Source organism: Falco biarmicus, chromosome 4 (assembly GCF_023638135.1).
Source record: "Falco biarmicus isolate bFalBia1 chromosome 4, bFalBia1.pri, whole genome shotgun sequence".
NCBI lineage: Eukaryota > Metazoa > Chordata > Aves > Falconiformes > Falconidae > Falco > Falco biarmicus.
In genome coordinates this window covers 21,182,169-21,195,988 of record NC_079291.1, presented here as the reverse complement: position 1 = coordinate 21,195,988, position 13,820 = coordinate 21,182,169, and the positions used below count along the sequence as shown (strand labels likewise).

Below are 13,820 nucleotides of genomic sequence, written 5' to 3'. Positions count from 1 at the left end.
GCAGATTCAGAGGAGTTCATACGACTGAGAAAATAGAGAAGTATTTTAACTGTCTACTCCGATAGTTTTGCAACTTCTCTGGGGCTTTAAAGCAAGGCTTTAAAGTCTCCCTTGGGATCTCTGTTCTGAAGGATTGAATGTCTTGTAGAATTAGTGTCAGAATACGTATCTTTTCATCCCATGGCTGCTAATTCTGCCAGGAAGAACCAACCAAAATCTGTTAGTTCTTTAGAAGAATGGCATTCTCAAGTTACCCATATTTAAGTGCAGTCCATCACTAAAAGCGGTGCTACAATTAGTGACATCTTTAGATCAAAAGCGATTCAAAGCATAGAGAATTCTCTCCGTTCCATCTGCCCATATGCAAACCAGCTCCAGTGATATTCCTGTCTTGGGGGCTGAAGAAAAAACACAGCCTTGGGGTTTATCCTAGTGTTTCATTTAGCCAGGTGCACTTCAAAAAGCAGACAACTTCTTTTTTGAAGTGTCACTTGTGTTTTGTGAGTTGCTCTCAGCAGTATTTAGACACACGTTGGAGTTAGGTCAAGTGCTTGAAAACATGTTTTTAAACCCTGGTACTGGGAATGGAGTAGTCGCATAATGTAGTTAATTTTTTGGCTTGATTTGCTCAAGTGCCCTTTTTATTGAAATGAAATTCATTATTTACTTGTGGGTGTGTGCTGGATACTCCGTTACCCCTTTTCTGAATACCCTAGAAACTCTCTGAATTGCCAGACTGTATCTTCCTCTCTTCCCCAAAGGCCTGTATTCAAGTAAATGCAGCTGCATGAAACATACGGAGGCGATGTGAAAGAGGCTTAGTTTTATATCTCAGTATAGAGAACTGTCATAGAATCATCCAAAGCCTGTAGCTTGTCACTGAAGCATCCTTTAGTCAGGTATTTTGCTGGGTTCTGTTCTTAATTTCTTTGCCTCTTGGTTTTCACAGCTTTTATTACTGGTTTGTTGAACAATATCGGAACTCATGTTGATCCCATTCTTTTGATCCACCGCATTAAGGAAGGCATGGAGATTCCTAATTTGAGAGACTCACTGGTGAAAATTCTTCAGGACTACAACTTGCAGGTAATAGGTTCTTCCTGTGACGCTCATTTTCAGAGAGACAGCAAAACTGCTTTGCCACTGAACAGCGTGAGAAGCGGCTACCGTTGTTCATTTTGTCCAAACATCTGTCATTGACACTGGGTTGGTGCAAAACTATGACAAAAAGGGTAGGGATTTGTCAAGATGAACAGTCTGTTCTCTTGATGGCTTCTAGCACTTCTAAATTTGAACCATGCTGTCATAAGCCTGGTGGGTAAGTGGAACTGGATGTATTTTATACTGCCCAACTGTCCAGTATTGGAAAAACTCACGACTGTTGCTTTTCATTCTGTTTCATATATGAGGGGGTAGGACACAACATGCACTTACTAAAACATACACTGGGTATTAGAGCTGTATTTTAAGTCTCATACTAACTAAAGGACGATGAGCTTCTAAAATCAAATTTGTCTGTTGTGCAGAATATTTTGACGTCTGTTCATTTAAAAAGACTGCTCATTAGATTATGGAAGTTCATATCCCAACATTATTGTACATATATAGATAGTTCTGTTATATGACTGGTTCTGTGGTGTGTTTGTAAGAACTTACAAGAAGTGTACCCTTCAGCGTTCCTGAAAGTAACAACAGAGGGAGTTGCATCGCAGACTTCAAATCTCCCTGCTGCAAAAGGAGGCCCAAACTTGAGTTCTCTATAATGCTGCTCTGCACCTTTCTACGGAGAGATGTAAGGATACAGAGCAGTTTGAATGCCTCTGGTGTGACTGTGAGGAGTCCAGGAAAACACAGCCCAGCAAGCAGTGTAAACTCCAATATTCTTACCCTCATAAACATTTGTTTCCCGTCTGCTATTAGTCTTTGGAATCTCTAACAGATGAGCTTGATGGTTTTCAGTAAGGTCACAGTTAGCCTTTTACCAGGCCAAATAAAGCCTGTATCTGTGCAGGGGTCCTCAAACTTTTTAACCAGGGGGCCGGTACGCAGATGAAGTGGCAGGCAGCCATCTGCGGCTGCTTGGTTTCCCCACCAACCCCTGGCGGGGTGGGGGGGGCGGGGGGCTTCTGTAAATACCGGGGCCTGGATTGAGGACCCTGGGGGGCCGTATCCAGCCCACAGGCTGTAGTTTGAGGACCCCTGGGGTAGAGCCTTCAGTGATGTCAGAAGGCCTTTGTAAAAGGCAGGGTTTAAGGCTTTCCAAGGCTTTTCAATTATTTTATTATCATACAGGCTTTAGATGAGGACTTTCACTATTTCAAAGAAACACTTCACGTGCACGTGTCTTGTTCTGCTGATACTCTTTATGTGCAAGGAGTTACCTCAGATAAACAGATACGTGTTTGTAGGTAATACATGCTGTAACATTACTTCCAGTTTTCAACTGGCTTCATGAGATACTAATACCCTTCCAAAATGATACTAGGTAAATAGCATGCTGCACTTAAACAGTTGCATGTTAATCTTGCTTCTGTCAGTACCCTGCTGCTTGCAGTGCTGCTCCTCCTCTTCTTGCATTCTCTTGAAACCAAAATGTAATTTTTGGTGTGTCTGCAGGCAGACTGAGAAAGTAATGTGTGCGTAGTTGCAGCTTTACGTGTATGCTTCATACATATACATTACTTAGTACATATATGTATATTATTTATATATAAAAATATATATACATAAAAATACGAATATACATACAATATAAAAATACAAAAGTAGATTGTGTGGCTTCAGACAAAGCCGATGACATCGTTTGGTCATGTTTTGGGGAGGGAAGAATCATTCTGTCTTCAAATACCTTTTAACAAAATTACTTTGGGATTAAAAGGATGTATTTAACCTTCAGAGTGATATCTAAATTATTTGCTGTTAGCATTGACGTGCTTCATGGATTTCAAGTTAGTTCATTTTGAAGTAGATTTGGATAGCTCTAGGGCTAAAATTTAGATCTCATAGGTCTAACAGAAATGACAGAAGCTTAATGTAATTTGTGCTTGGCTTGCTTGTACAATAGCAAAACAATATACCCCCCATAAAAAAAAAAAACAGGGGACTAATTTTCATTGGAGATATGTTAAGCTATAGCTTAAAATAAGAGGGGCCCTGAAGCGTTACAAGCAATGTTAAGTGCACCACTTGTGAACAGATGGTGTGTCTACACTGAAATTTAGAGATGTGATCACTGCTCTTGCACGCACACCTAAGCAGCCTTTAGGTTGCCAAGCTCAAATTGTATAGCAGGACTGTTTCTGCTTTCAATGTGTGCCTCAGGACATGGCTGGGGCTTCAAATAGATGTCTAAGCAGCTTCTCGCTGCTGAAGGCAATTCTGCCCTAGCTTAATCATTAACTGTTGCCTCATTAGCTGTTTTAAGGCTAGCCTTTGGTGTGTTTGTATGATGCCTCGTCACACCTTTGCATCATGTTTGTACGTTCAAAGTGGGAAATCCATGTCCTCTATTCTGGCCTGGCACAGCTCTTTGTGTTTTCATAAAAACTTCCTGATCAGTATCACCTAAAGTATCAGACATTTTGAACACGTGAAGAAATCCAACATTGGCTAGGACTTTCTGTGATTTCATCACTTTGGATTTTGAGGTCTGTATGCACATAAGTTTTATTGTTCCCATTTTCAAAGGCAAAAAAGAAAATCTTGAGCCAAGAAGCCACAAGGAGGCGGCACACAGGTGAAGTTAGAACCTGTTGCTTGGCTTGCAAGTCACCGCCTAATACAAAAACAATACTGTTTTTTTCATTATATTGGCTCCCCAAAAGGTACTACAGCTGTGCTGTTACATTATTTAATTGTGGCCTCCTTTTCAAGCCCTGATAAGATTATTTTATGCTTACCTAAGTATGTGAATGCAAATTTCTTTCTATGCTTCTAAATTTCCATAACAGTAAACTCTACATTAGATGTGATTTGAAATACAGGTAGGAGCTAAAAGCAGTGTGCCATTGACAGACTTCATCTTCTTGAAAACGGTTCTTTACATCCCAGCAAAACCAAGTGATTCAAATTGAGTGCCTGCCAAAGCATGTAATATGTGGCCTACAGTGTGCATTAGGGGATCCAACAGGGATGTCTACTTCCTTGCACCAAAATTTATTGTAACTTCTTTTCATCTGAGATCTTCCCTGAATAGTTTTAAATTTTTATTTATGTTAGCTTATTGCAGGCAGAGTTCTTCACTTCAACAAGATACCACACATTAGATGAACCACTGCAACGGTTCTATGTGCTACTCTAAGCTCTCCTCCACTGTAATGTGGTTAACTTACACCTTTGAGAAGGAGTTTAATATCTGTTCACTACCAAACAACCAACCAAGCATGGCACCAAGATAGAATTAAGTATTCTGTTGGGTAAAAATAAAATGTAGATCACATGAGACACTGTTCTTAGGCTACAGCTTCCATTAAGTACTACTTACTTGCTTTTGCTGTGTTGTTATGGCTCGGCTTTACAAGTAGGACTCTATTAAGCTGCATTATTATTCTTTGAGAATACCCATTTTTGTTTTCCAGCTCCAGGAAATGCAGTACTGCCACGAACTTAAAACTGAGCACACTCTTAAGTATTCTTCTAAGCAGGAAAAGATTTAAGTACTCATTTAAATGGTTTTCTGAATCTGAATTAAAAGTCCAAGCGATTCTTTTTGTTTGTTTGTTTGTTTGTTTTCCCTCCTAAGGATCACTTATTATAATGTTTTCTCTTTGTTGTCATCTGAGTTAATGTATTAAAACCATGATACATAATCGAGTGACACTGATTTATGGTAGTGCTGAAAGTTTGTTTACTGCTGAAATAATACTGATTTTAGTGTTTACGTACAGTAACGTTCATGGACAACCAAGTTATGAAGACATAGGCAACAAAGACAAAGTTATAGTTGTCTGAATTTTAACAGGAGTATTTATCAAATAAAGTGTAGTATAAAACTTTTGTTATATTTTATATCTAACTCCTGATATCTAGTTCTTTGGTGCCATAAATTCATAGATAACATAGACCACAGAATACTTCCTTTGAATTTATAAAGTCCTAAAGATGTGTGGTCTTAAGGAGAAACCTGCTTATTTATTAGAAATAACACATTCTTAGCACATTTTTTTATTTAATGGCAGAGAAATCACCATTCTTCAATCAGCATTTTCAACATGACTAAATACCATTCAAATCTGTGGCAAATTAACTAAATTGAGTCAAGTCACATTGATACCTGACAAAAGCTTAATAATTTTCATCTTCTTGCATTTAAAAGTGTTTTCAAAGACACAGAACAAAAACTCAAATTTATCTTCATACAATTGAAAAATTGTTGTCAGTGTAACTTTATTTCAGTTTTCACACAGAGACATCGCTTCTGTGAGACTCACACAGAACCTCTGTTCCCATTAGGAATTTACCAGTCCAGTTATTTTTAAAATTCTCTTAGCCAACACAATTAGGCCAGTAAAGCTCTTATTTGAAAAATGTAGCAAATCCAGCATTTACTAGTATCACTATGCAAAATATGAGTTTAAAGTATTATTTTTTTACAGTGAAACTGGTACTACTGATGTTTTTATACAACTTTGAACTGAAACTCATTAGTCGTACAATGGTTTGATCTTAACAAAGACCTTCTTTCTCAAATGTACCATTGAACTTTGCATTTGCCTTTTATATTCAGCTCTGTGGAAATATTCAGTTCCCTGGAAGTTAAATTGAAAAGGAATATGAAATGGTTCACACATGTTTAAGTCTGTGGTATCTGATTACAGAGCGGTCTTGGCTTATGAATGAGGAGTGCAGGAGCCTTCCTTTAGAATATGTCATGTAGTCGTGCTCCAGGTTTCTAAAGCATTGTATTGCACGTCTCACAGGGAAGGCCAATAGAAAAATCCCCTTATTTGTGCACTTCTGAGTTAATTATAAGCCTGTTAAACCTTCCGAATTTATAAAATAGCTGTCCTTTCAGCTTCAGTCTATCCCTGAGTGAAATTTAGAAAATATTTTTGGTGTTGGAAGAGATGGAAATACCTCCATTGGTTCAGAAAGAAATGCCTAATTTCTCACCCTTTGTGACAGTTGTTAGAAGAAAACTTCAAAAGATTGTAAGACTTTTTTTCCTGTAGTTTTAAAATATAAAAGCGATTTGTTTAGATGCAGTACCTCTAGGTTTTGTGGATTTAGCCATTTTACTGAAATGTTAACTTACTAATTTGCACTTTGATTGACCCTGTAGTAACTCTGATGGATAACAGAGATTCATCCCTCCATAGAGTTCCCATCTAGCCATTCGTAAAAGAGTTTATGAGCTAATAAAATCCGACAATAATCTGATGAATGCTGCTTGAAACAGCACATGGGAAAACTGTTGGGTTTTGGAGACACTAGGTGGCAGCTTGCACAGAGGGACCTCTGCCTTTGGGTTGTAAATACAAAATAATGTGCTTGTAATTGTGGTCGTGGTGGAGTTTTGAAGAATTTGGTTTGATTTGCCATGAGAAACTTGGGCTTGTTTGAGTGCTAAACTGAATCCAGGCCTGACTTTATTCGCAGAGCTTTGAGTATACCCTTTCAAATTAACTGCATACTGCAGTGGTTTCCTTTAAAGGTCATGTTACGCATTTGTGAATCATGACTTTTGAATCAAATAGGATTCTGATTTTAATTGTGCAGTAGATCTTCCCTAATATAGTCAGAAAATGAACTGGAATTCTTTTTTGCAAGATGTTTTGGTTTCCGCAGTTTCCATTAATTTGGTGAAAAGCATTATATCTACCTAAAACTTCTTTCTGCAGGTATACCATGCTGTCCTGCTTGTGCTTACAATGACGTGCTTCTAAAGGGTATAAAATGTTCAGTTTTGTCCTCTCTGAGTCCTTTTTCTTCTCCTTAGAAAGTGGTTTCATTACAGATTTATGCTTGGATGTCAGTTTTAACTAGTTTAGCCTCATCTTAGGGTGCACAGTTACACAGAATCACAGAATGGTTTGGGTTGGAAGGGACCTTAAAGACCATCTAGTTCCACCTCCTGCCATAGGCAGGGCCACCTTCCAGTAGACCAGGTCGCTCCAAGCCACATCCAGCCTGGCCTTGAACACTGGCAGGGATATTCTTCTCCCTCCTTTTAATGTAAAGAAGTTAATTCAAACAGTCTTTCTTTCTCTGTCTCTCCCTTTAAGAGTTACAGACTAACATATTATCCATCTCATCTTTGAGCTCTTCAGATCTGTTTCTGAAGAAGTGATGAGATTTATTACCTTGAGATTTGACATTTTACATTCTTCATTGTGACTTTTCCTTTTATATAGCAATAGCTGCTTACTGTATTCCATTTCTAGCAAAATAAGGTCTAACATTAATTGGATGTGGTACAGAAAAATCTTAGAGGAGTTTAAATAATGGGGGAAAGGTGGCGCATGTGTCTTACAAGATATTTCTGTTTACTTCTGGTTTTTAAGGCATCGAACAGTACTAGGATTTTCCAGTGACCTAATGATCTCTGTTGTTTCTTTCTTAATTTTTCTTTTTTTTTTTAAATGAAGTTTTCCTGTTGGCACACTTTATTTTAAGTAGAGAATAGTAAATTATGCTCCTTTCTTCCCATTGCATCTCTGTTCCGCCTCTCACTTAACATGGTTGCTTTGCTCATTTTACTTAAATGTGGGCTTTTTCATCTGCTGAAGCTGAGTGCAGCTTGCAAAGACTGCAGTATATAGCCAAGACCTCATCTGCTCTAAGATATTTAACTGACTTTCAGATATAACTTGCTGATTGAGAATCAGGCAAGCACTCATTCTGAAAGATAGTCTCATCCAATTCGCCTTGCAGAAAGTTTCTAGTATTTTTTTCAAAGCTAATGACATTTTTCTGTTATTTAAAACAAAATTTAACATTTGCCCTTGAATAAAGTTGGAAGGGGAAAGACATACTCACTTCCTGAGATTATCACAGGTAAAAATGAATCATTTTCCAAGTGTTTGCCTTGTAGGGCTGCATTCAGTTTCTGGTGCTCTGAAATGCTTTATAGCTCAATGCGTCTAATAGTGGTGAATGTTATTTACCCATTGATGTGCCCGGTTTGAAATGCTTAAAGTGTTACTCCATTTTAATTTTGTTAATGTATGACAGATTTGCAGTCTTAATTGCCTATCATTCTTGGCAGTGTGTCCTTATTACTTCACAATGTGTATGTGCGCAGATAGGGGTTTGGGCAGTGTTCACCTGGCTGTAGCATTTATTATTTTACTACTTTTTAGGTATTTGCATTAGCTGTCTCTTGGACTGTTATAGCTCAGTGTCTCCTGTAATGCAAATGAAGCAGGAGAGCGGATTTACCACCTTTTTGCTAGGGTCATTCAGCTTGAAATTGACTCTGAGGCTCTTTAGAAAGCACTTTTCAGAGGAATTGTCTCAGAAAACAAATTTCCAAGTGTCAGCTAGGGAGGAGAAAGAAAAATTCAACAGGACTTATTTTCATATTTTCCATTGTCATATGTTCATACTTCCTTCATTAAGTATTGTGAAATAAGGCTGTGTATAATTTTGACACCCTTAATTCCTTTTTGTGTTTCACAACATTGTCAGGCAATGACATGTCAATCTAATGAAAAATATTAAATAAGTAGAAAGGGGGCTAAGACTTTTGCTAAGGAGGAATGAACTCTCTACCTTTGGTTAGTTGTACGAATATCTAATACTGCTTAATAATGACACCTCAGCAGGAAATATGTTTGAACAAAATCAGTTTTGAATTGCTGTGTTTATGAAGGTTTTATGATTATCAAATGCCTGTCCTAAAGGAGATAGGAAATACATGAGTAAAGCTGTTTTGAAATGGCTTAGAAACCAGTTGGGGGGGGGGCACTGTAAAAATCCCTGTCCGTTGTATTTTAAGACAAGCTCATAGGAAGAGATCGTAGTCCATAGCAATGGTATATTTCTTACTTCTTAGATCTTAAAAAAATGTCTTAAACATTCCTTGTGCTCTCTTTGGCAGCAGAAACCCATTGGAGACTTGCCAAGATAGTTAATATGCCCATCTATTCTCAACTGCTGTATTTTATCATCTTTGCCCCAACAGATCTTGCTGCGGGAAGGCTGCAAAAAGATACTTGTTGCTGATTCTCTTTCTTTACTGAAGAAAATGCATCGAACTCAGATGAAGGGTGTTCTAGTGGATGGTGGGTACAGAGGAAGCATGGTGACTTCCAAGGTTTTGAATTCTTTTGCTTGGTTTATAGACCCAAGCAACGTGACTGTCCACTTTGGAAGCTGCCGAAAAGCCTGATTATTGTACCTTATTTGTACAGTGTAGTAGGATACTAGCTGCTTTCGCCTTGGCAAAGGAGCTACTCTTATCTCAAAAACTACAAGACCCAGCATGCAGGTTTTTCTACTGATCAGTCTCTGCGTAGCCAGTAATGTAATGGCTGTAGTGTGTCCTGCACTTTGCCTATAAATAGGTGAAAAATGCTGTTCAGCGCCAGCACAGATAGTGAGATGATAATAATCTGCAACCAAAGCAAAAGCTACAAGATAGTTTTCAGAAATAGGTGAAAATATTTCGCAAGGTACTAATGATGCACGTGAGCAGCACTGTAGTTCACACTAGCTGAGTGTTAATACCAAGAGATGAAAACTGACGGAGGGACAAAGGATCAGAGGTTTTGATACAAAATGCTGCAGAGGAATCAGGCACCCATCCCATGCCCCTTTTTATCAGTTTGCCTTCTGCCTTTACAGCACTGATCCTAAACAGCCTAGCTTGTGCAGCTCTGCCATCATCAGAATCAGAAGATCAAAACATTTCTCATGCTGTTAATAGAAATGCCGCGCCAATTGTTAATAGACTCTCTTAGGCACCTTAAGTAAAAACTTCTAAGGCCAAGCTCCATTTCTGTAATAGCAGTATGTTCATGCCTGCTTTATAAAAATGTAATCATGCAGTTTGTTAACAAAGCTTTACAAATTTGTTTTGTCTCATTTTTCCAGAGGAGAATATTTGTGAATCATGCCTGTCTCCAATACTTCCTTCAGGTAGGATGCTTTTCTAGAAGGCAAAGTAGTCGTATTTTTTCATTTTGTTTTTTGAGGAACCACTGTTTGCTTTTATTGGTAGAGATGTGTAAATGTGTAGTAGTCTCGCTTGGTAATTGCTGTATAAATTTCAGTCTCCCGTGCAGAGCTTGCTTATGAATTCTGACGTGAGAGTGGAGTCTATTTTTAACTTTTTTGTTGTTGTTGTTGCAGTAAACCCAGATTTTCTTTCTTATTCATCTTTGACTACTTTATTTTCTGTTTTGGAATACATGGAATGCAAGACAACTTTTAAGTCCATCAACATACATATTTTCAAAGATTATTAGAACCACAAAACTAAGCTGTTGCCACCAAATCTCGTCAAACTGCTGATTGATTTAGACTGAACTCGCAGATTATGAAGTTTTATGGAATATATACCTTTTGTCTGAGTGGTGGAAAACTCTTGGCTTCAGTCACTGCTGTCACATTTGAAACAAATTATAAGAGACAGTAGTTTTAAAATATCTTCTGAAGTTAGTTTTTGAAACTAGAAATTCAGGATGTTATTTTGACGATGCATATTCTGGAAGGCAACTGTAGTTCAGAAATACCAATATAGTTGTTGGGCATCCTAAGAAGTAGTTTTACTAGGAGAGTATCTGTCATGGCATCTCCAAACAATACATGAGACAAAATATATGTATGGACCTAATTTTTTTTGTTTGCTGAGTGTGCGTAGCCCAGTGGAATCACTTACAGGTTTTTAATCTGGTTTCTACTATTTTCACTGAAACAAAACCAACATACTATGATCATGTGCACCAGTGTACAGATGACAGCAGTCACGTGGTGACAAAACCTGGCAGAGCTGAATGTGCTAGTGCCTTGAGGTGTGTTTGTTGAGGGAATGGGAGCCAAGGAATCAAAGGTGGATGATGCTGATGAGCGAGGTGATTGGTTTTTTGGATATGTGGATGTTGTATGTAGGCTTCTAACTGGGCCAAATATTCATGTGGGAATTGAAGGGCACATCACGCACTTAGACAGCTTCTTCCCAAATTTCAAGATCTTGGCGTGCAGCGTAGGCGCTAGAACTGCGTAATGTTGTGGTTCTCCCTGCACTAGCACAACTTTTTTGCTAACTTTTCTGCAAAATGGCTGAATTATTTGGTGGTAGTTTACTCTTCTCCCTCCCCAGACTTAGCATATAGCACATACTGACATGAAAAATTTCTGGTGAGAAGGTATACACCATTTAAGCCACAGAATAAAATTGTCTGGTAACTCCATCACTGGGATGCGTTTCCTGAAACCATCACTCTCTATAAATGAGCCAGAATAATTTGGAAATTAATTTGAGAGGTGTTACTTGATGTTTCTGTGTGCATTAGAGTGCAGGCATATACTGCTGTAGCCACTGAATCATATGTCTCATTGCCCTGTTGCAATTAATTTACTTTTCTCTTTCCTAGATGCGTCCAAGTCCTTCAACGTGGTAGTGTTCCACTGCAGACACATGTTTCACAAAGAGTGCCTCCCCGTATCTAACACAGTAAGAACTAGCTTAATCTCTCTAACACCTTTGCCAAAGGTACAAGGACAAATAATTTCCTTTTGGTAACTGTGGAGAAGGGCATGGGTCTATCAGGAATTGTACTACGATTACAGTGACTACTTGTGGTGATACCTCATAGCAGTATGTGACTAAGGAAAGGGAGTTCAGGGCCACTGCAACTAAAGTTCAACCAATTTAGAAAGAAATTGCTGCTGTTTGAGAACTATTTTATCACTTTCTGCAATCTGAATATGCAGTGCAGCTTTGAGACGCACAGGGAAGTACAACCTGTTTGATTTTCTATTAACTCTGCCGTTGCAGCACTTACTTTAACTATGTTTAATTAAAGACAGAAATAAAGATATTTTCTCAAGTGAACTATATTAAATGATTGTGACCTGGAAGAAGAAAAAAACATAATCTCATTTTCAAGTGAATATTTAAATACCTTGGTAAACATCTTTATGCTCAGAACATGTTTTTCTTCATCAGGGAAATCTTTTATTTTCCCTTTTATTTTATTTTTTTTCAATGAAAAAAACCCCAACAACTAACCTCTAAATCGAACCAGTTTTGAACTTGGAAATGAAATCATCAGAATGGTAACAAAATCACAAAGAAAATGTAATTTCAGATTTTCTGATTCTGCATCACTCTCTAAAAATGAACATCTAGTGAAAAAATAACTTTGGTGAATCACTTAATCTGCAAGTAACCAAGAAAAATGCTTGTGTAACCATATGGTGCAGCATGTATACTTAAATATGTTATGAAAATCTTAATGAATTAGATCATTTGCACAAGAAAGCCCAACAACTAGTAAATATTTATTCAAACACTATTTACCACAAATTATATTATTTGAAGAACTAACCTAAAATAATTTATCTAGTGTTCTCAGTTTTCTGGGACAGGTAACTTATCATGGGATGTTTAAATGTGATATGATTATTATACAATACATTCTATAGTACATATGAATACACAGGTATGTGCACATATCTGAGCCACGTTCTCCACTGCTGTAGCATTTCTTGGCCTTTGATAATCAGTTATGTTACTGATACCTGGTTACTGGTGACATACTGAAACGAAAGTAACACATGCGTAAGGCATCGCATAGAGCTAAACACAGGAGTAACAATAAGCACATTCTTGGTATCAAATGGACAATATTCAGACCATACTCTCAGCTGTTGGAAACCTGTGAAGCACTGTCCAGAGACAGAGCTGTGACTAAGACATCCGTGAATGGAGCCAGCCAAGTGACTTACTGGCATCTTTATCTATGAAGATAATCAGTGATACTTTTGACTCCATGTTTTTCATTTTTGTGGTGGAGGAAATTTGACCTTTCTCTGCTGGAGCGTGGTGGTAATGCAGTTGGAGTGAGTGGTGGGGTGTGCTGCGTTCTGGCGGGGAACAGCCTCACGCTGAGCAGTAACGTTGAGAAAGGCATCAACACTTTTCATTTATCTTCCCACATTCTAACGTGGCTATGTTTCTCTAAGAGATTCTTGTTCTCTTTTTGATTTCTAGATATCTCCTGTCCAGTTCTGCAACATATGCAGTGCCAAACACCGAGGACCAGGAAGTGCAATCCTGGAGATGAAGAAATAGCAGTACCCTAGTTCTCCATGCCAGTCTGTGACACCAGATCTGTTAGGACCATGCAGAGCTACTGTAGCTTCTGTTAGTCATCATTTCTGTATATAATTCTGTTTGTGATGTAAAACTGGTTTCTATAAGTTATCCAGCTTATTGTACATTTTCGGGAAAAAGAAAATATGAAAATCTTTCCCTACCAAGTCTTTGTTATGCACTTCATATGTCACCGTTCCTTTGCTCAGCTCACTACTTAACTCTGGAACAGAAAAGAGAAGTAAAATCAGAAGAAAAAAAAAACCCTACTTCAGAGATTTGTGCTTGCTGTCAGTTGATGTGCTTTACAGTTTGGAACCAGATGAGGCTCATGGTTAGATACTGCAAAGAAAGATTAATTGCTGTGAATTCAGCTCACCAAACGACGTTAGTCCTGATCTAGTTTATTAGTGAACTGTTTAACATGAAACCCATAGGAGTCTGACTGCTTTCAGCGGATCTGCTTCAGGACTTGAAGCTGACTGTGTGCTGACTTATATATGAAATTAAGAAACTCATTAACTCTTAATTCCCCACACTGCTAATTTACCTTGATTGT

At 38.0% G+C, this 13,820-nt stretch overlaps 1 protein-coding gene across 3 annotated transcripts in view; it reads left to right on the top strand.

Annotated features, from left to right (window-relative positions):
* VPS41 (VPS41 subunit of HOPS complex) overlaps positions 1–13,525 on the top strand; it is a 107,365-nt gene extending 93,840 nt beyond the window's left edge. For all 3 annotated transcript variants that reach the window (XM_056334966.1, XM_056334965.1, XM_056334967.1), the window contains exons 25-29: positions 950–1,086; positions 9,125–9,224; positions 10,036–10,080; positions 11,538–11,617; positions 13,160–13,525. In XM_056334966.1, the coding sequence (XP_056190941.1) occupies positions 950–1,086; positions 9,125–9,224; positions 10,036–10,080; positions 11,538–11,617; positions 13,160–13,240 (443 nt within the window). In that variant the 3' untranslated portion in view covers positions 13,241–13,525. The remainder of the gene's footprint in view (positions 1–949; positions 1,087–9,124; positions 9,225–10,035; positions 10,081–11,537; positions 11,618–13,159) is intronic.
* Positions 13,526–13,820: the final 295 nt, after the last annotated feature.